Here is a 21201-nt window from a genome sequence, read left to right as displayed (position 1 = left end):
TATCTGTTTATCTGTTTATTTATCATTTATTATTTATTATAAATAACATTTACTTATAAATATTATATTTATATTCATAAATAATTATTTACTTATTATTTACTTCTTTTCTTAAATTTTTTTTTTGAGGCAACCATGGTTTAAGTGTTGGGTCACACAGCTAATAAGTGTCTGAGGCTGGAGACCTCCATATATCCTGACTCCAGGGTCCATGCTCTATCCTTTGAACCACCTACTGCCCTGTATTCTATTATCCTTGCACACATACCCAAGGAATATAGCTGAACTCTCTTGTTATCAGGTTGACCAATCACTATCACAGTATCCCTAAGCATGGAATTAGCACTATATTAGTATTATCTCCTTCCTCTACCCCTTAGAAGTACTTTCTTTCTTGAAAGGTCTTAACTCTGTTCTTGGTCTCTAGATGAGAGCGGATTTGTTCTCCTTAGAAGATCTCATTCTCTTTTTTCTTAAGGAAGAACAAAAGTTGTGATTTAGCTCTAACTGTATGTGTCCTTTTTCTTCCCTTTACTCTGTAAAAATCTGCCATGCTCCATCTTGATAAGATTCAGGCAGTTCCTTTTCCATTATATATCCCTCTTTCCCCATTGAAAACTTACATCTATTTTATGGCCTTTCCATTTTCCTCAGCAATCTGGAGAGTAGAGGAGCATTCTTTGAGAGTCTTTCTTTACTTTCTGTAGGAGTACGATCAGTTTACATTTGGAATACAGATAGCTTTCACTTAGCTATGGTAAAAAGCATAAACATCATTCAAATAAGACAGTTATTTTGGAGATTTCCCTCTTCATCATGGTTCAGATTTCTAATCTTATTTTTTGAAACTACCAGTGATTGTTTATACTTCAGCTCCAAGTCTTTGGTCATTTTTAAATGAACAATCATCACTTCCTACTAACTTGCCACACTCAGATTCCTCCTCCCTTACCTCAGAAAAACTACATCAACAGCTATATTCACCCTGCCATCAACCTTATACCAGTCTGCTTTCCCTTCACCAATTAGTCCCATCCACTAAAACACTTAAATCAATTTGTGAACTCATTAAGTGGTGCATTTACCACACTTTCTTTTAGTGCTTGAGCCTACATCTTCCGAATCTATTTCCTAATTCTCCTTTGATCTTCTTTAATCTACATTAATCCTTTAAAATTGCCCCTAATTGTCCTTGATCTGTTCCTTTTGTCACTTGGAACCGGGAACTAGGCTGGAATATAATTCTTCATATTTCCTCCAGTTTTGCCAATTTTTCCTTCCAAAATGCAATCTTTAATCTCCTTTATTAGTCCAGACTCATCTAAGTTATGTGCCTGGTTTTTATCCCCATGTTTGTTTAAACACATCTATCTTCTCTAACTCTAATTTTCTTAAGTAAGGTAAGACCTTTGTCTTTCCTGGGGAAACTCAAACTTCTATGCATTCTGGAGCATTCTTTGTGATGATTAAAAGGTGTCTTTCTTCCCAGGGAGGTAGACTGTGGCTCTGGAGTCAAAGGACCTGGTTTCATATCCCAGCTACTTGCTATCTCAAGCATGCAAGAAAGTATTTTCAAGGAAAGTATTTTCCTAATCTGAGGTCAATTCCAACACTAAATCTGTGGTCCTATAAACTATGGTAATAATAACAGCAATAATAGTAGATAACAATAGCAGCTTAGTCTAGCTTGCCTTTGATGATTCCATGCTTGCCATGGCAGATTCCATGCTTAATTTTGCAATGGTTTTATAAGGCTCAATGGAACCTTTTCATCCATTCCTTTGGGTATTAGCATATTCAACATGGAGGTCTCTTTTATAGAAAATGGAAATTGATTAAGTATGGTTATTATTAAGATCAAGTACACAACAATTGGCCCGTAAACGCAATCCAGAGAGCTGTGCTTTTACTGTATTTTATTGTATTCAAAGCCACATTCAGGATTTTTGTACCCCGAGGCAAGTAGCAGAAAACAGGCCCAAGGCAAATTGCCCAGTAGGGTTTACTCCCTCAGTTGGAAAATGTGAACCCAAAACATTGATGGAAGAAAGAAACCCCAATGCTATTGGGCATAATTAATGCTGGAGAGCAGGTAGATGAGGGTAGGGATGGAGGAAGGGAGATACTTGCAGAATGGTTTATAGCTTCCTGGTTTAACTAATTATTTTTACTAACTAGGTACTAAAGGCTATTGTTTCTCAGTTTCCAGGGAATGGCAAATGTTGACAATACCCTGTAAATTCATTTATCCTTTAAATTCAGCACTGGAGGCAAAGTTCTAATTACTCACCCTAGAAAGATTTGAATATACCTTTTTACACACCAAGCTGTCTACTGTATTCTGGCCTACTGACATTAAACAGAACAATGGTCATGCCTTTGTGCTCAGAAGCTATATATTCTTCCATTTAACCCAGTTAAGATTTGTTGTTCATTAGGTGCTACCCATTTTGTTTTTACTTAATTAGGAGAGGGAGAAGGGGTGGAAAAAAGGGAGAGGGGGAGAGGGAGAGGGAAAGGGAAAGAGGAGGAGAGATAGAGAGGGAAAGAGGGGGAGAGGGAGAGGGAAAGAAAGGGAGAGGGAAAGGGAAAGAGGGGAAGAGGGAGAGGGAAAGGAGGGAGATGGAGGGAAAGAGGAGGAGATGGAGAGGGAAAGAGGGAGGAAAGGGAGAGGGAAGGAGGAGGACAGATGGAGAGGGAAAGAGAAGGAGAGATGGAGAGGGAAAGAGAAGGAGAGATGGAGAGGGAAAGGGAAACAGGAGGAAAGGGAAGGGAAAGAGGAGGAGAGGGAGAAGGAAAGAGGAGGGAAGAGGGAAAGAGGAGGGAATAGGGAGAGGGAAAGAGGAGAGGGGGAGCGGGAGAGTGGGAGAGGGATAGGGAGAGGGAAAAAAGAAGAGAGGGACAGGGAAGGGATAGAGAAAAGGGGAAAGGGGGGAGGGGAGAGGATCCATGGGAGAAAAAGAGATAAATGGAAACAAAGATATAGATACTAGGTTATCTATTAGTACAATATCTAGCTCTTTGTAAACATTAACTCATTCTATCTTTACGACCTCTTTTTTTAACTGATGGAGAACAATTGATAGAGACAGAGATTGGTTAATTTATTTAAGGAGTCACACAGCAGGTGTCAGAATGTCCCGCGCTTTGTTCACAGTATGACCTATCTGCCTCTGGAGATACAAATACAATGCTAAATACTAGGATTGTGAAAAAAAAAAAAAAAGCAAGATATCCCGGTCCTCAAGGAATTTGCCTGCTAATGTAGCCATGTCACAAAACTTTGTGTCCCAAATTCCAAACTTGGAAGATAGAATTCCCTATTGGTCAGTCAGAAAACTGGGTGCAGGTGCAGTGCTATGTGCTGCGGATATAAAAAGAAGCGACACAGTCCCTGTCTCAAGAAGCTCACAACAAGCAAACAGATAGGAAAAAAAGAAGTAACAGAGGGAAGGCACTAGAATTAAGAAAAACTGAAAAGCCTTCTTGTAGAAGAAGGGATTTTATTTGGGATTTAAAGGAAGATGGGGAAGCCAGAAGGCGGAGATGAGGAAAGAGAGCCTTTTAGGAATGGGGGAACAACCAGAGAAAACCCAGGAGCTGAGAAATGGAGTGTCTTGTTTATGGAACAGCCAGGAGACTTGGGTCCCTAGATGGAGGAATGCCTGATGAGAAATAGGGTATAAAAATGGCAAGTTAGGGAGGGGGTTATGGGGCTACCTAATGAAGGGCATTGAACAATAAACAAAGGATTTTGTATTTGATTCTAAAGGCCACATGGAGCCATTGGATTTTATTGAGAGGATGGGGAGGGGGCCATGCTTGGACCTGCATTTTAGGATCATCACTTTGAGGCTGGAAGATGGAGTGGAGGGGGGAGATGAACCTGCAGGTGCACTAGTAGGCTCTGGCAGCATTCTGGGCATGAGGTGATGAGGGTCTGCACTGGGATGATGGCAGTCAGAAGAGAGAAAGGGAGTACATTGGAGAGATGTCTCAAAGGTGAAAGTGAAAAGCCTGGGTGAGACCCTTTTGAACTGAGGACTCTGATCTGACCTGTACAATGATTGGGAAGCTGGGAGGAGGGGGGGAAGTGTTTAGGGGGATACATAATGAGTTCTATTTTGGACATGCTGACTTTGAAATCTGCTAGACATTCAGATCAAAATATCAGAAAGGTAGGTAGAGATGTGAAATTTGGGGGTCAGAAGAGAGGCTGAGACAGGATAAATAGATTCAAAATTCATGATGGTAATTAAATTCCCAGGAGCTGATGAGCTCAAGTGAAGTATGGAGAGGGAGAAAAGACTTTGTATTCACTGGGATTAGTCATTTATACATTCTAGGGCCCTATAACCATTTATTTTCAATACTACCAGTAAGTTACAATATCTTTTCACAAAGGTTTCTTTGGCCTGTAGTTCTCCAGCTATATTCTTATTCCTTTAATTCCCAATTGTATGCACAAACATTTGTTAGTGGTTTTCTGTTTTCTTCAATTCCAATTCCCATAAGGGGAGAAAATATGGTTTATGCCAATTTCTTTATATCTATGCAAAGGATCTAAAAAGACAAATCCTTAATCAACCACATTGTCATTGAACGACCTCTGAATATTCAACATATAGGCAAATGAACTTTAGGAACTGAGCAGAGTGAATTTAATAGGCAGTTTGGTTGCCTAGTGGATAGTGATGGGCCTATAAGCAGTTAGAGCCAAGTTCAAAATGCTTACTAGATGCCTTCACATAAGAGCTTTCCCTGCTTTTGTTTCCTTATCTGTAAAATTGGGATAATAATAGCCTGTACTTCATAAGGCTTTTGTGAAGATAAAACAAGGTAATATTTGTAAAGCTAACCCCTAAAGTGCTATGTAAATGCTAGTTGTTATTATTAACTGCTATCATTATACATTTGCTAAATCTCTGTGTTGAAAAGGACCTTAGAGGCCATCTAGTCCAATCTGTATTTGAGAAAGGTTTTCCATTAAAACTTTACAAACTAACAGTCATCCAGTTTTTTATTTATATAGCTCTGTCCCAAAGGCATGACTATGAGATAAAAAAGGGCAGAAACACTAGAGACGCCAGAGGTTACTCAAGATAATATTTTAAGTATTTTTGTGTTCTATCCAGTGGATTTGAAAGGGATTTGCCTAATTAAACTGAAATGATGAGGAGAAACTGAGAATTCAGCTCTATTCAGAATCATTGAAGAGCGGAATGCAGGAATAGCTTGCAGCAATTATCATTTACAGGTTGCACATGAGCAGAGCAACAGTGGAGATGAAGACTAAGACCTGAGCAGAGATGGTGTCTACATGTGAGAAGAGCCCAGATGGACTGGGCCCAGAATCAAAGAGATTCTTTCTTCCCCCCTTTTTTAATTCTTCTCCCCTTTTCTTCTTCTCTCCTTTCTTCTTCTCCCCTTATTTTCCCCCTTTTCTTCCCCCTCCTTTCTCTCTCTCCCCACAAATATAACTCGGGACTATCTTTCTATGACAGGGTCATTTTATTGGTCTACTGTCACTTGCAGGCCAGTATTACCTCTAGACCCAAATTTGATGGGACCAGTGCTATGTAGGAAGATAGCTAATCCTTAAACCTTTGCCCCCAGAGATGGAGCTGATATAGAGAGAGACATATGCCAGAGTACGATACTGGAGGTACTGAAGGAAGTGTTAGTACATTTGTTCTTGCTATATCTCTGAAGAAAAAAGAACTTTATATTGAGTAGTCAAACGTGGTTAGAGCATTAGTTACTGGTGCCTTAACAGTTAGACAGAAACTGTTCCTAAACCCCTTAAAATCCTTCAAGATCCCTCTAGAATAGAGAATAGGGAGAGAGAAAAAGAGAAGAGCAAAGGAGGAGGGGAGAGAAAGGGAAGAAGGGGAGAGGGTGAGAGATATTCCAGTTTCTTTGTTTCTTTTTCTGAATTCCTTCAAGTTTTTTGCTTTTGTTTTGTTTTCCATTCAGCCGCTGTAAGATTTGGATAACCTCCTTTTGAAGATTGCTGTCGTGATAGTAGATGGAGAAGTGAACTTATTGTTAAGACTTAGGTTCAAATTGTGCTTCTGATATGTCACCCAGGGAAAGTTACATAGCTTCTTTGACTCTCAGTTGCCTAATCTGTCAAATTGGGGACAAGAAGATCAGTAGCACTTACCTCACTGGGTTTGTGTTTGTCAGAAGTGATAAAGCTAAATATAAACACTGTTTTTGTAATAAAAATTATAATGATTAATTTCAATTAATTCATATCAGCTCAATTTAACACACATTTATAGAATATTGACTAGGTTTAAGGTCCCAACCTTCAAAAGAAATGCTCCTCCTCCTAACACCAGCCCACTCTGAATAATTTTTCATCCCCAATAGCAAGTTAAATATCACAAAAGTATATAATTGTCACTGGCTAACTATCCTCATCAACAATAAATGCTGGGTGAGATTTCCAACTCCTGACTCATCACAGTTGAAATTTATGCTGCTTGGCATTCTCCTGCTCTGCTCTTGAAATATGACTGTGCTTCCTGCAGTAAGTTATTCTTATTTTAAGAAATGATAATGAGATTGGAAAGTGACTGCTAATTAAGTTAAACACTTTATGTCAAGAAATTCTCCTTAGAAGACACATCAGTTATGATGCATACCGCTGTGGAGATCCACCTCCAACAGGCTGAAATTTACTTGATGATTAAATTAAAAAATCTTAATTTTACTTTAGATGTTGGCCATTCCTCCAGTTTGCCATCTATTTGAAGTCTCCCTACTTTGTGGTTTTTTTTTTTTTAATTTTCTTCTGAAGTTAAGAAACATTTGTGAAAAAATTGGTCTTAAAAATAAAGGAATGAATGAATGTACTCTTATTCTCCAGCCAAATTAACCTTCTTATTTCTCACATGAGAAAACACTCCAATTCTCATTTCTGCGCTTTTGCACTGGTTGTCCCTTAGACCTTGAATGCCTCCCTACCTCAAGTCTGCATCTTAAAATCCACCCTGTTCTCAGAGCTCAGCAAAAGTATCACCTCTATAAAGCTTTTGGCCACAAAAAATTGTTTCATTTATTTTATATGTATTTATATGTATACAGAAGGTAAGCTTTTTGAGGGAAAGGAATATTTCATAATTCTCATTGCATCCCTAGCATCTAGCACAGCCCTGGACTCTAATAGATGACTAATAATTACTTGTTGAATGCTTGATTGATTGAACCATCACGAGCATAGAGCCAGCCATGGTTTTTTGCTGAATGTGCCCAGGAAAGCATCTTCTCTGGGAGGGCCTATTTAGCTTCAAAAACTCAGTTGGGATCAGAGAAATGCATCCATCATCATGTTGGCCACAGAACACCTCTCATTATTCATCTATGAAGTTCCAGAGAAGTTAAGATCTATACTTCTGACTTGAGAACTCAGACCAAGCTCTGAGGTTACCAAAGATAGTTGCAAAGGCTCACTTCATATTCAATAATCTTGTAGATCGGATGGATCACACAATCTACATTTACTCTTGTATAAACTAGCCTTGGGGGAAAAAACTACTAGGTCAATCAGTAATAAAAAGAACTGACTCATTGGTTTGCTAGCATTCTGAAAATTGATGTCACTTCAATATTTTGCATTGTTTCTTAACTTCAGGAGTGGGAAGCCTTTTTCTGCCAAGGGCCATTTGAATATAACATAATTTGCAGGCTATGCAAAATTATCAACTTATAGAACTCAAGGATGGGAAGTTGTCTTACCCAACTTTCAGCTCATCAACAGCAGTTGCCCATCAAATGATTTTGTGGGTCTTATATGGCCCGTGGACTGGTCATTCCTCATCCCTACTTTATTTAATGTGGGGGCTGAAGTAGGTGGACTTCCAGGGTTACTTCCAGGTTTAACATGCCATCATTCTCTCATTGTTTTCAGGTTTGTATTTTATTTTCCAACTTCCAACAAGAGACAATGTTTTTCTATTTCTCTCATCTCCCAGCCTTCATATTGTACCATGTTTGGCATATCGTGAGCCACTTATATACTGGTAAAAATGAGAGTAAACAAAACAAAACAGAGGACTGCCCTAAGATTCAAGTAGACTGGATCTAAATCCCACATTTATCATATGTTGACTGTGTGACCTTTAGCATGACTATTAATCTCTTGGGTTCTCAGTGTTTTAGTACCTAAGACTGTAATGCAAAGAGAATGCCAGTTTGTATTGATAGAGGGAATTCTTACTGGGAGCTCTTTATACAAATGAAATTATAGGTCTCTTTAATGCTTTAAAATAAAAAGAAATGGATGACTGAAAAAAACTAGAAAAAGAATACAATGTGCCCAATATGAATTACTAGAAGTTTTACTTAAGTGTCAAAAAGTCCAAATAAGGATGTGTTTTGGAAAGCTTTTATTTGCCTACAAAATAGAAGGCTGAATAACATCATTCCTTGATGCTCTGAGATTGTCTTTAAAATAAATTACTATTACAATAATTTATATTGTTAAAATAAAGGGCTTTTAATGAGGATGTATTTTATCATCCATTCTTTTTCTCATTTACATAGGCATCCACCACTTTCTGTTTGTAGATAATAGTTTGAGTATGAGTAATTTTTTTTTAGTACCATTCTCTTAGGAGTAAGATGAGTAAATCTAAAATTAGATTCATAGAACTTGCCTGGGTCATCAGTTATGTGACACAGCAAAAATACTGTTGGATTCAAAATGTGAATTTTAGTTCCAGCTTTCCTGTTCAATTGCTGTGTATTCTTAGGCGGGTCTTTCCATCTCTGTGTCTCATTTGTAAAATAAGAATATTGGATTAGATGATCTCCAGTTGATCTTTTACTGATCTTCACCCTTTGCATCAATATATCTTTTACTGTGAAGTAATTAGCAATCTTGTAACATTTAGATACCTACAGATAAGCATTGGCCTTTCAGCAATTAATATGTGCCTGTTGTGAATCAAGTGGTTTTTTTCCTCTTCCTGTAAAAATCATAAAAGACTTATTTAAATTCCTTTGGTGGAAATCTTGTATTTATGAATTGTTGATTTTATCAAAGAATAATATCCCTAAACTTAAGCCTAGCAAAATATCCAGATTGATCTTATTGGTGGGGTCTTACTAAACTCTAAATATAGCGGCTTTATTGCAGTTACATTTTTATCATGGAATATTGCCACCTTATTTTGGGTGTTTATTAAGTTTTATTATATTATTAAAGTTATATTTTCATTGAGTGGCAGCATAGGATAGAAAAAAGGGTAGAGTGAGTGCTTTGGAGTCTTCCTTAAGCAAAGTCTTTTTGTGAATTCAAATCTTGATTGATATAATTAGATAGGTAGCCGACCAGCTCCAGCAACTGTAAGATTAGAGATGAATGATAAATCTACATCAGTAGAGGGCATTATTGTTCTGATAGCTTTCTACCTAAACTGATCATCACAGAATCATAACTTGAATCAGAAGACATCTCATAGAGAAACTGCGACCCCAAAGTCCAAAGGTAATATATATTAGCCTCAAGACTTGAATCCAAGCTTAGATTTGAATGTTTTATGACTTCCCTTATAAAATCTGGGTGTTTGTAAAAGAACACTTTTAAGTGATGAAAGTGTCAATTTAAAAAAAAATTCCTAATGATATCTAATAAAACTAGGATTTTTCAAATCCTTGGGAAGTGATGTGAACAGCCAGGATGTAAAGTAGACAACTCAAGATTGGTCACCATATACAGACCAATAGCAACCTCATAAATTTCCTCTTTTTCAGTAGAAAATGTACATCTTATTCTTTCAGCTACCCCAAATTGCATCAGTTAAGTGGAGTAGTAGAGTAAAAATGGAACTTGAAGTGTCATGGAGATCTGAATTTAAATTCTGGCTAGGATATTTAATAATTGTATGGCCTTGGATGAATCAATGAACCTTTCCAAACCTCAGTTCCCAAATCTGTAAAATAAGAGATAAAAGTCCTGACCTTACAGGTTGTTGTGAGGGTCGATAATATACATAAAGTCCTCTGTAAATCTTAAAGCATCATGGAAATATTAGCTGTCATTAAAGTATATCAATTAGATTATTTTTAGGAACACTATCTGCCTCGGTCTATTTCATTTAAAGTAGCAATAGAAGGGAGATATATGTTATGCCAGAGCCCAGCAGTAGATATTAAATATGGCACTGACACTTTTCATTTGATATCCTGCCCAGGATGAAGTTTTTTCATTGCTATGAACTCTTAAGAACTTGAGAAATCACATCTCCATTGAGCAACCCCAGGAAATTTCTGCAATGGAGCTGTACAAATTTTAATTACCACTTCAGTCCAGATTTAGGTTTCCAGGTAACATTTTGTGCATGATTGCATTAATAAATGAGGTCTTTCTTAGTGTTCAGAGAATTTTACCAAAATCAACCCGATTGGTTCATAATTACTTAACACTTAATGGGAATGAAAACATTAAATGAGGCTGACTTCTGAGATGTCACTTGCTTGAAATTCTAACATAAGACTTATTGACTTAAAGACAAAATAATCTGCACCTTTTGTTGAATCTGTAGAATAAATTCAATAACAACCAGTGCCACAAATCAGATGGAAATCTTGACTAAAACACAAAATATTACTTGTAGGGCTATTCTTGGGTCTTCTGATTGCTTCATTGAAAAGCAGTATAACATAAAGCAGGGGCTTTAGATTAGAAAACAAGTCACATGGATTCCATTTTCTTCTTTGTTTATCAATTATGTTTGATGGTGGTTCATTTTATCTCTCCCTCCTGTATTTCAGCTCCCTCATCTTTAAAAGGAGAATAATGTGCCCATCTTATCTAATAGGGTCATTGTGAAGACTGAATAAGATAATAGATATAAAAGTTCTTTATTATCAATGAGATATGGTTTCAAGAAAGGCATTGTGGCCATACACATAGGAAGCTAGCATTGGAGTTAGGAAGACTTGGAATTAAAGCTGCCTCTATACATATTATGACCAAAATGCCCATGAGAAAGTCATCTGATCTTTCAATTCCTTTGAGCAATCTTTTCAGACAGACGTTTGTATCTCTAGATTTCACAAACCTATGAATTTGTTTTGAATTTGTGGATAGATTTCCCAATATATTTGGTTTCCTTTTTAAATTATTTTATGAATTTAAGTATTTCTGTAAGTGGTTCATAAGCTTTACCATAATGCCAAAGGGGGCCATAATACAAATAAGGTTTAAAAAATCCCTACTTTTAAAAAATGTTACTGAGTGTTATCTGAATGAGTGAAGAGAATTTTCGTACCCAGAGTTCCCAACAGTAATCACATTGTAGTCTTAGGGAAAGAAAAAAAAAGTTCCAATGTTGTATAACCTTGCCTTGGTGCCTTCATTTGTGTTTTGTTGTTTTCTTGGTTCTGGGATGGATTGGGATTTTTCCACATTTCTTCAGTTTCCATGGCTAAAAAATTCATTACATAGGATCGAAGCTAAGGAATGGATTGTAAGTTGTGTTACTAGAATGAACATTCATGTTTTGGAGACTATAGATCACTTGGAATATTGAAGTGTAGATGACCTTGATAGGGAAGGTACTTTCATCACTTTACAAAGTTTCTGGCTTTTTCCCCTGCCAATCCTGCCTTTTTCACCCAATTGCATCTTGATTGCTTGGAGCCTCTATTTGTTAAATGGGTATTGAAGTGTTTCAGAAGTCCAATTTCTCTGACAAAGGGGTGCTACTCAGGACTCTTAGCTAACAAACACACGTATTTATATTAATATATGTGACAGGATCATCAGAACTGAGGATGCATTGTATGGGACAAAAATCACACAGGAAGCTTTATTGATAGAATCTAGACTCTAGCTCCAAAAATTAAAAAGGAAGGGGATTGGGGTAGGGGTGGGAAGGCAAATTTCTCTCATGTCAATACACAAAGTATAAACCAAAAAACACAGCCAAGTTTACCATGAAATCATTTCAGTGTGTTTTCAGATGATCTGATAGGGAAGAGAGGTGATTTACAACATGGGAGACTTTTTTTTTAAACAATCATAGACTTATATGTGTTGGACTGTAAGTCATCTAGACTAGATTAGCAAGAATGAGCATAGTGGTAGGTCCCAAAAGGCAGCTCCCCAATATCTTCGTCTGATGGAGCCTTTGGTAATTGTCTGTGATATAAAACACCAACTTCTTCATTATTTTGAGTGATCACTGTGTCTATCGTTTTCCTCACCCAGGTAAGTCCATGCTAAATACTTCAGTTATTGTGAAGACATTCTAAATCCACAGAACAGCACACACTTCCATTCTGTAATATGAGAAAGCAAGCATTGAGTACAGATTAGTCTCTTGAAATATTCTCTGTCTATATTATAATATATATAATACATAAAATCACATTCTATGTGTATATAGACATACACTGTATGCAAAATATATATATACAATATATTTCAATACATAGTATATTAATTTATACATATATGTGTAGATACATACTACATGCACACACATATATATGTATTGCATAACAATATACATATCATGTGTATCCGTACATACACACACACACACACAATGTATATGTGCGTATTACATACAAAGGCACACATATTTCCAAAGTGACAATTGGCAATTCTGAAACCAACTAAAGGAGGAACCAATTGCCAGGAATATGTTTCATGAGAAATAATGAGGAAATTACATGATTTTTTTTAAAAAGGAAAATTTCAAATTTATTTTTAGAAGTTAATTCAAGTGAGTGCTGATCCTTAAAGATAGTAATTTATTCCAATGTCACAGATTTTATTCCAAACATAGGATTTAAAACTGGAAGAGCCTTGAGATAGCCTTTTGACAGTTCCCAGTAACTTTTTTGAGAACATGTTCAATAGAACTGTAATATATATAGATTTCTTACTTTGGAAAACAGTAATCATTTTTGATTAGCTTTATTTAAAAACCAGTTATGCCTTATACCATCTCCTTCAATATGCCTAATTTATGACTTCAAAAGTAATCAATAGTTTCAGACAGGATTTGATGCTCTGAATCCAGTGAACTCTGGCTCCCTGAGGTTAAAGGTGCTCCTTCAGGGTACTTATTTTAGTACAGACTGTTGAACATATGCCTTCAGTACCTGAGGTTTGGACACACATGTCCCTCATTCTTTTCTTTTTAGATCTAAAATTAGATGTGCAGAAGGATGCATATTTCCACAAGATTTGAATTGGAACTAGAATCTTCCATAACCAAATAGGCAGCATGTTGATTGAATCCTGGAGAACTAAAACAAGCTCTATGCTGCAGGATCATGTAACTGAGACTAATTCTTAGCTCATATGGCCACTATCTTAATTTTCAAAATGACAATCAGAAATTCAGAAACCAGCTTACAAAAATGAGGTAGTTTATTTCCCAGTATATGAAAAGAAACTACATAGGATTGTGTCAGAGGATGGAAAAATAATGTCAACATTCAAAAAAAGGAAAAAAAAATGGGGATACCTCAAGGGAATTACTAGCAAAAGGAGTATGAAAAGTAATCACAGTGAATTAGAGCCTGTGAGTAATAACTGCAGATCTCCATTAGTCACTGTGAAATGAAGGGAAAAAAAGTACCCACTTCATACAGCATTTTATATAACATTGACTATTTCTTGAAAGTGCTTTCAAAACTTACCACGATCAAAGGAAACTATTTTTTCCCAATGCAGGTCAAAAAAGCACACATCAGCATAAGCGGACTGATAATAGGCTGTTATAATGCGCTACTTCAAGCAGGACCAAATACCATTCTATTCATAATTTCATTTATTATACAACCTGTTACTGTATCTCATGAAAACACAGAGGAACTTCTGGATAGGGATCAGTGTAAATGAGATCCACAGAAAATTGCTTGGGACATGAAGACTTATTTCCCCAAAGACTAGTTACCTTGCATTTGCAGGTTGTGCAGGGGGATCCAGCCATTGTCCAAATGGCACCGCTAAGTCTGGTCACGCCATAGCTGTCTAGACAGGTTTTTCTGATGTCGTAGGCAATGTTATCGGCCAGGCAGGGGTCACTGACGCAGCGGGGGCAACATTCCCCTTCGGAGACTGCCGTGTACTCGCAGCTCAGGCTGGGGCAGGTGAGTGGCCAGCAGTCCACTTCTCCTTCCTAGACAGGGAGAAAGACAATGCCCCATTGTGAGCGGACCTTATTTTTCTCATTAAAACCTGGGGAGGGAAGAGGAATGATGCTGTTTTGACCACTTTCATTGAAGACAAAATTTTTTTAAATTGTTCTTCATTTTCGTAGATGACCAAAATGACATCACTATATTAGAATCGAGTTACAAGGTGTCTGTCTGACTGTAGCTGATTGGACCCATCAAGCTCATGATGCTCTGCCACAGGTTGGCCACAAATAGTCCCCATGAACATTTGGCGTAGCTTCTCTTATTTTGTGTTTTGCGCATTTGCTTTGGTTAATTCAGTTTACCTCTTAACTGAAAAACCTTATCTGAGAAAATCAAAAGACAATAAGGTCTCACCAGATATTTATAGTAACATTTTTAATAATAACAAATCAAATGCATGGCATTTGAGGAGATGAATAGAAGGAAGTATGGGAAGATTCAATAATTGATAGAACTGAATAGGTAGAAGTATGAAAATAGACTCATCAAATGTAATGTAAATAGAAAAAACAATGAATAAACATTGCATAATTAAAATGACTAAGCTTGGTCCTGGGGGAAAAAAAAAGATAAATAAGTTTCTTCCTTCTTTTAGAGAGAGGAAAACCCAGTGCAAGATATTGTATATAACTTCATACGTTTTAACATTTGTGTTACTTCTGCTAAAGTGCTTTCTTTTTGTGGTTCTCCTGCTTCCTCTTCCTTCTCTTGCTGCTTCTGCTTTTGCTTCTTGCCTCTTCTTCCTCTTCCTGTTCCTTCTTTCTCTTTCAAACAAGACCTTCCAAAAATCTTAGCAAAGTTTTAAGTTTTAAAGATTTTAAACTTTAATGTATTTGGAAATGAAAATAATAAAAAAAAACACCCCAAAAAGTTTCAATTAAAAAAAAACCTTCCTCGATGACAGTACCCTTCCCTAAGACAACATAATAAAAATTCCTTTTATGCATGGTGCTTTACATGTTTCAGGGAACTTGCACAAATATGATCTCATTTTAACTATGTCATCATGACTAGAGACATAAAAACTCATTTTCAGTATAATGGTAGAATTATAAATCACTTTTTGGAATATGAAACTATAAGGATCTCATTTTATATAACATAAAACTATAGGATTGATTTTTTTTTCTTAGGAATTTAAATTTCTTTGCTCTGTAATGGAAAATATAAATTTGGGAGAGGATTGAAATTGGTTCTTTTCATTGTGGAAATTGGAAAACTGCTAAGATCGGGATTCTTATTAGTCTCTCATCAGTAAATTATGAATGGCAAATATCTCTCTTGACCCACCAGGATAAAATTTTGATATTATTGGTATTATTAAAATAAATCCAGAGAAACTCAAGACCACAAAGAATATGACAATTTAGAAAAATAAATGATTTGGGATGTTTATCACATATTATTTACTTGGACATTTTATGATGTAAGAATAAGAGAAACATAGCTGATCTCAGTTCTGTAAGTTATAAAAATCCATTTCCTAAAAATATTAATTTAATTTTCCAATTTCAGTATCATCCAATAAGCATCTTGTAAGCACCTACTATGGACCTACTATGTGATAAAAGCATGCAATCAAAATGAAAATAGCTCCTGACTTCAAGAATGTTTTATATTCCAAAATGAATTATGTGAATCAAATGAAATAAATTTCAGGTCAAAGCTAATAGAATTTTAAGTTTCTACAAAAGTCTTCCTCTTATGTATTATTAGAATGAAAAAGTGAGCTTGACTCCTCAAAGTTGTTAGTGGAAACTAAACTCTGCCAGGACCTCTCAAAGATTAGCTGTACTTAAGGCCAGAAGAAATCAACTGATTCTATTTCCATTCTCATTTCTTATTATTAGAAAGGAAATGATACTCATATCTTCATTATCATTCAATATTTATTTAGAAGTATGGTAGACATTGCAGGATAAACTTCCTTTAAAGAATGGGTAGAGCCTCTTAGTAAAAGAAGCCAGCAAAAGAGAATGTGTTTTTTTCCAAATTGTGTTCTGAGAATCAAGATAGTTAAATGGGTGGAGACTCATCATCCAGATGGGTATATGGTGTTAAATGTATGTTATAGTTATTCTGGAAAGCCATAAACTTTGGAATAGATTAAACGATACAATCTATTTTATTGAAAGGAGTAACCAAGATCTATCTCAAATCATAAGTATGTAAGAATTAAAGTTCTATGCTCAGGAAAGGGTTGGTAATTGTGACCCATTTAATAGCCATTATATTAATAAGACCTGCTCTACGTACTTTTCTATTTCTTTGTTGATCCCCAAGAGTATTATGTAATACATATTATTTTTTGTACAATTCAGACATGAAGTTCCCAAAATTGTCTTGTCTTCTGATTTTGTTGATTGATGAGTTCATGAATGTCATTTGTGATATCTTTGACATTTGATTTTTCTGAATGAATTCCCCACTCCTAACTCTCTTTAGATCAATGTTGATATCAATCAGCCTTAGTTTCAGAATTGTAACATCACCATAGAAAATGAAACCCTCTTACAATAAATCCCAAGGAAAAAGGTGATTTTTGCTACCTCTGAATTACATTGAGCCTTGTGAATCATTGAAATCTTTCCCTTGCTCTGGGATTTGCCTAGATACACGTTGGCTGTAAAAGGCTTTCTCATTGTGTAGAAACATGAAGTATTAATTTCCATACCATGCAGCGGCACTGCTGGCAGCTGTATGTCCAGTTGTCTCCACTTCGATAGAGTTTATGTCCATTTTGGTCTAAACACTGACTGGTAACTCTGGTGTCACATTCTGGGCAGCAGAAGAGATCAACACTTGGATTCTGACAATCACAAGCAGTCCGTCGGCAGAATATCTTTCCATCCTATTCAAAAGAGAATTTGGGGAGTTTCCAACATTAGTGCTAGGATGACAAAAAGCAAGATTTTTTCAGATTTGTAAGTGACTTAAAGAGATCTCTTAGGAGGGAATGGTCTTAATAGTATTTACCCTCATCTCCACTTTATTCTGACCATGCTTCTTTAGGTGGCTATTGCCTATAGAAAGCTGTTAGAGTGTTTTCCTTAAACTCCATTTTTATATTTATAATTAATATTTGTATTTAATTGTAATTAACTTGTAGGGATTTTTTTAATTTCTTAAAAGTCATTGACTGAATGGATTGCGGTAGAGAGAACTTAGGTGTAATTAATTTTCCTGAAACATTTATTATGTGATTTTGGTATATCATTAGCTTCTCACAATTTTAGGCAATTGTCTAAAACTTTTAAGGCCTTGAATAAGATGTTACTCTACCTTAGCAGAGAAAGGTTCTTTTCCTGATGAAATGATATATCCAAGAAAAGCAATGGCAGCAACACAGTGATAATAATGGAAAGTTCATTTGTATTTCACAATAAAGCCTGGTCAGCAGCTAAAGTTTAAAGTAGAATGCTGGTCCTGGGGCTGACATAGCCAAGTCTCCAGTGTTTCAGCACCTATACATTCCAGGAAATTAAACTATACTTGAATATATTGCAACTATTGATATTGAGGTAGGTTAGGAATTTCATTTATCTTGTGGCAATACAAGAAGGTGCTGTAAAAACTATAAAAAATCATTTTTTTTATTTCTCAATTTCAGTGTCATTCTCAACTTGACACTTTAACTCACCATTCATAGCCAACCTATTCCCAAATACTGTTATTTCTGCTCTCATAAGCACTCTTAGATAGAACTCTACTAACTGAGTCACAGTTCTAGACTATGCTTTCATCACCTTTCATTTGGACTGAAGTAATAGTCTCTTAATTTGCTGCAAATCACTTTTCAGTCCAATTTCTTTTCTACACAGTTGCCAAAGTAATTTTCCTGAAATAAAGGTCTGACCGTGTCACTCCCTACTCAATAAACTCCAATGGTACCCAGTGGCATTTGGGATCAAATATCAACTTCTGGGCCTGAAAAGTCCTTCACAATAATCTGTCCCCAAACAACCTTCCTCTTTTTGTCTGAGGTTCAGTTTGGCTAACCATATATAACTGTTCGTTCCTTCCTTTACCTCTCTCTTCTGCAATAGCTCCTTTCCTTTACAGCTCAGTTTAAATGCTATCACTAACCTGATTCCTAGCTACTAATGTTTCCTCCCCTATTAAGTCACTTTTTATTTATTTTGAATATACTTATATACGTACATGATATCTTCACCAGTGGAATGCAAGCTTCTTGAGGGCAGGGATTTTTTCCTTTTGGACTTTGTATGCCAATTACCTACCACGGTACCACTTAATGAAAGCTTATTGATTGATTGCTATTAGGTATCTCATTTCTGCTGCAGTCTGTCTTCCCTCTCACTCATGGAGCCCTGGATCATATGCCATATTGATGTTAGAGTGATATCTTTGAAAAAAAAATGGAGAATTTGGCTTTGTAGGATCTGGCCTTCAGAGGAACCCTGCTTCTCCAAATCTTTGTCTCTTGTTTGTCCTTGGGCTTCTTCATATTATGGATTGTGTTTCTAAGTGAAACTGTATTTTAGAGAATAGGGTAATTAGGGTTTCCTGATGAGGTTCTTTTATGATCTATGTATGTCTAATTGTGAAAGGAATGTAAAAAATGTCGATCTGGTTCTGATTTTATTGGATCATTTGTGAGCTGGAACTTTGACATAAAAGTTGACTCTTAGGCCAGTTGTCTCTAGCCCCATAAACTATTTACCCAAGAGAAAAAAAATGTCATTAAACATCATAAGGAGTTGAATTTTCAGTAGAATCCATGTCACAAATCCCACAATTCTTTTCATAATAACTTAAATCATAATCATGTAAAGGAGGATTATTTCCTCATCTCCCTCTATCAATGTATATCTCAACTCCTATCCACTTTATTGGATGCCCCATTAGTCTACATAGCCCTTAATCATAATTTCTTGGTAGCCAACATTCTAGCAATAAGTCTTTTTAAGCATACACTGAATGATCTCAAGACAAACTTAGAACCTCAAGTAAATCTTGGTAGCACCTATCAAAGCATCTTCTATCTAGAAGTAAAAAGCTTATGTAGTTCTACACTCATAAACCAGCTTATAAAGGGATAGCATTAGTCCCATAAGCATTATGTTGGGCTTCCTTTTACTATCTGTGGAAAGTTTTATGATCATTGTTTGCCCCATCTACTTCTCCTTGCCTGCAAACTCTGAGCCAGGATAAGACATGATCAACCTCCAAGACTTTTTTTTAGTTTTACTCATGCTGCTTTTCAAGAGTCCCTCCAGTTTCATTTGCTTATCAACTGACCATACTTCATCTTGCCTGCTTTCATGCTTAATCACACAAAAGTGAGGCAAAAAAACCTGTTATCTTCAGTCCTAGGTGATAGTCCAGTTTTAATTTTTAGATAATATGGTTGCACAATAATAAAGACTTCTGGGAAATTGTCATTGAATCTGAGGGGAAAAAATTGTCATTTCCCTTTCTAGCATGATGAAACACTGATGTATAAGAGGAATTCAGAGACTATGTAGTCTGCTCCATTCATTTTGCATATGAGGACTGTGAGCCTTAAGGAGTTGGAGAGATATATAAGGTAATACAGGTAGCAAATTTCATGTGTGTATATGTATGTATAAGATACTACATCTAACATGTACACATACATATATAGTTCCAAAATGTGACTACTTTCTGCAGAAATCAAACAAAAAATGGGGTCATAGCTCTAAAAGGCTTAAAAAACTATTTCTACTTTTAAATTCTGTGTTGAGAAATATTTTATATTGTTATACTTGTTTTATCCCTATACTGATTATGATGGGATTCAATGCATGCATAATTATCTGACATCAAAAATATTATTTAAGCTTTTTATTTTGAAAACATATGCAGGAAGTGGACTGGATCCCTGATGTCATTGTTATAAGAAGCTCCTACTGTGCTAATTCTCTCTGATAATGTTGATTGGAACCTGTTCTGTGATTTGTAGCTTCAGAGAATTACTTGTAGTGTTTTGCTAATATAATTGAAAAAATAAAACAGTCCATGTCACAGCAGTCAGAGAAGCCAGTATGAATTTCAGTCTGTTAGCCATGAATGAGGAATCTAAGAATGAAAAGAGGACCTTCACAGCTTTGGGTAGAGCTACTGTTGGGGATTCACTGTGACATGGGAAAATCATTCAAATTATGAAGGAGCAAGCTTTCCCAGTCAAGAGTTACCAAAGCATTGGATGAACTAAACTATCAGAGCTAAGGATAACTATCTCTGCAGGAGGAAAGTAAATAGGTAGTGTTCATGGCTGGATAACTCATCCTTTTCGGGAGAAGGACCATGTTTCTGCAGTCATGTGGTCACATAAAATATTAGTGGTAAAGTTCATTAACGATAGCCTACCAGGGTTGATGCTAACTGCACTGTAAAAATGCAGACCTATTCAGAGCAGTATCTGCCTTGCCATCATCCTGATACAAAATGAATAAATTGCTAGCCTCTGGGTTAGTCTAAAATAAAGCAATTTCACATTTCATCAATTATGTGAAAATAAAAAGTCAACCTACTCTTTTTCTTCTACATCAAAATAACATTTGTGTTCACATCATCTTTTCAATTATAGGTTAACTGTCAAGAAAACAATTTTTAATCATGAAAAGTATGCAGAAGTCTAGAGAATACTATTACAATGGCTTAACACACCAGCACATAATTGAAAGCTGCAAGAGCTTACTCATGCTGGCTTACTTTTTCTCTCATCTTGATTTGTTTCTGGCCTTGCCATGGATCTTGACCTCTAGTCTGGCCAATGAATGCTAGGTTATCCTAACAACTCTATTTCATAACCAAGGATGTACCGGAAATGCCCTTCTGCTATAACTCCTAAATGTCTCTATAGAGTTTCATGTGGAAAGTTCAGCTGTAAACTATTAATCAGACTCCCAATAAGCAAATTGCTCATGAATTTTAAAAAGTAAGAACATGAACTTCCCAGAAAATAAAAAAATATTTTATTATACTGCCAAAAATTAGAGGGATTTGGTTATAAATTGCTCTTTTTATTATTGAATCATC

The 21201-nt window shown here is 36.0% G+C and overlaps 1 protein-coding gene and 1 long non-coding RNA gene across 3 annotated transcripts in view; one reads left to right on the top strand and one right to left on the bottom strand.

The window, feature by feature from the left end:
- Window positions 1–21201, top strand: part of LOC116419810 — a 197116-nt gene that overhangs the window by 6677 nt on the left and 169238 nt on the right. The window lies entirely within an intron of this gene.
- The window catches only part of NELL1 (neural EGFL like 1), an 842535-nt gene continuing 832194 nt past the window's right edge, over window positions 10861–21201 (bottom strand). For both annotated transcript variants that reach the window (XM_031941958.1, XM_031941959.1), the window contains 3 exons: window positions 16850–17026; window positions 13929–14153; window positions 10861–12297 (listed from right to left, as the gene is read on the bottom strand). In XM_031941958.1, the coding sequence (XP_031797818.1) occupies window positions 12247–12297; window positions 13929–14153; window positions 16850–17026 (453 nt within the window). In that variant the 3' untranslated portion in view covers window positions 10861–12246. The remainder of the gene's footprint in view (window positions 12298–13928; window positions 14154–16849; window positions 17027–21201) is intronic.

This window comes from Sarcophilus harrisii, chromosome 6, assembly GCF_902635505.1.
Source record: "Sarcophilus harrisii chromosome 6, mSarHar1.11, whole genome shotgun sequence".
Classification (NCBI taxonomy): Eukaryota; Metazoa; Chordata; class Mammalia; order Dasyuromorphia; family Dasyuridae; genus Sarcophilus; species Sarcophilus harrisii.
Note: the sequence above shows the minus strand (reverse complement) of the source record. Positions and strands in the feature narration are given on the sequence as shown.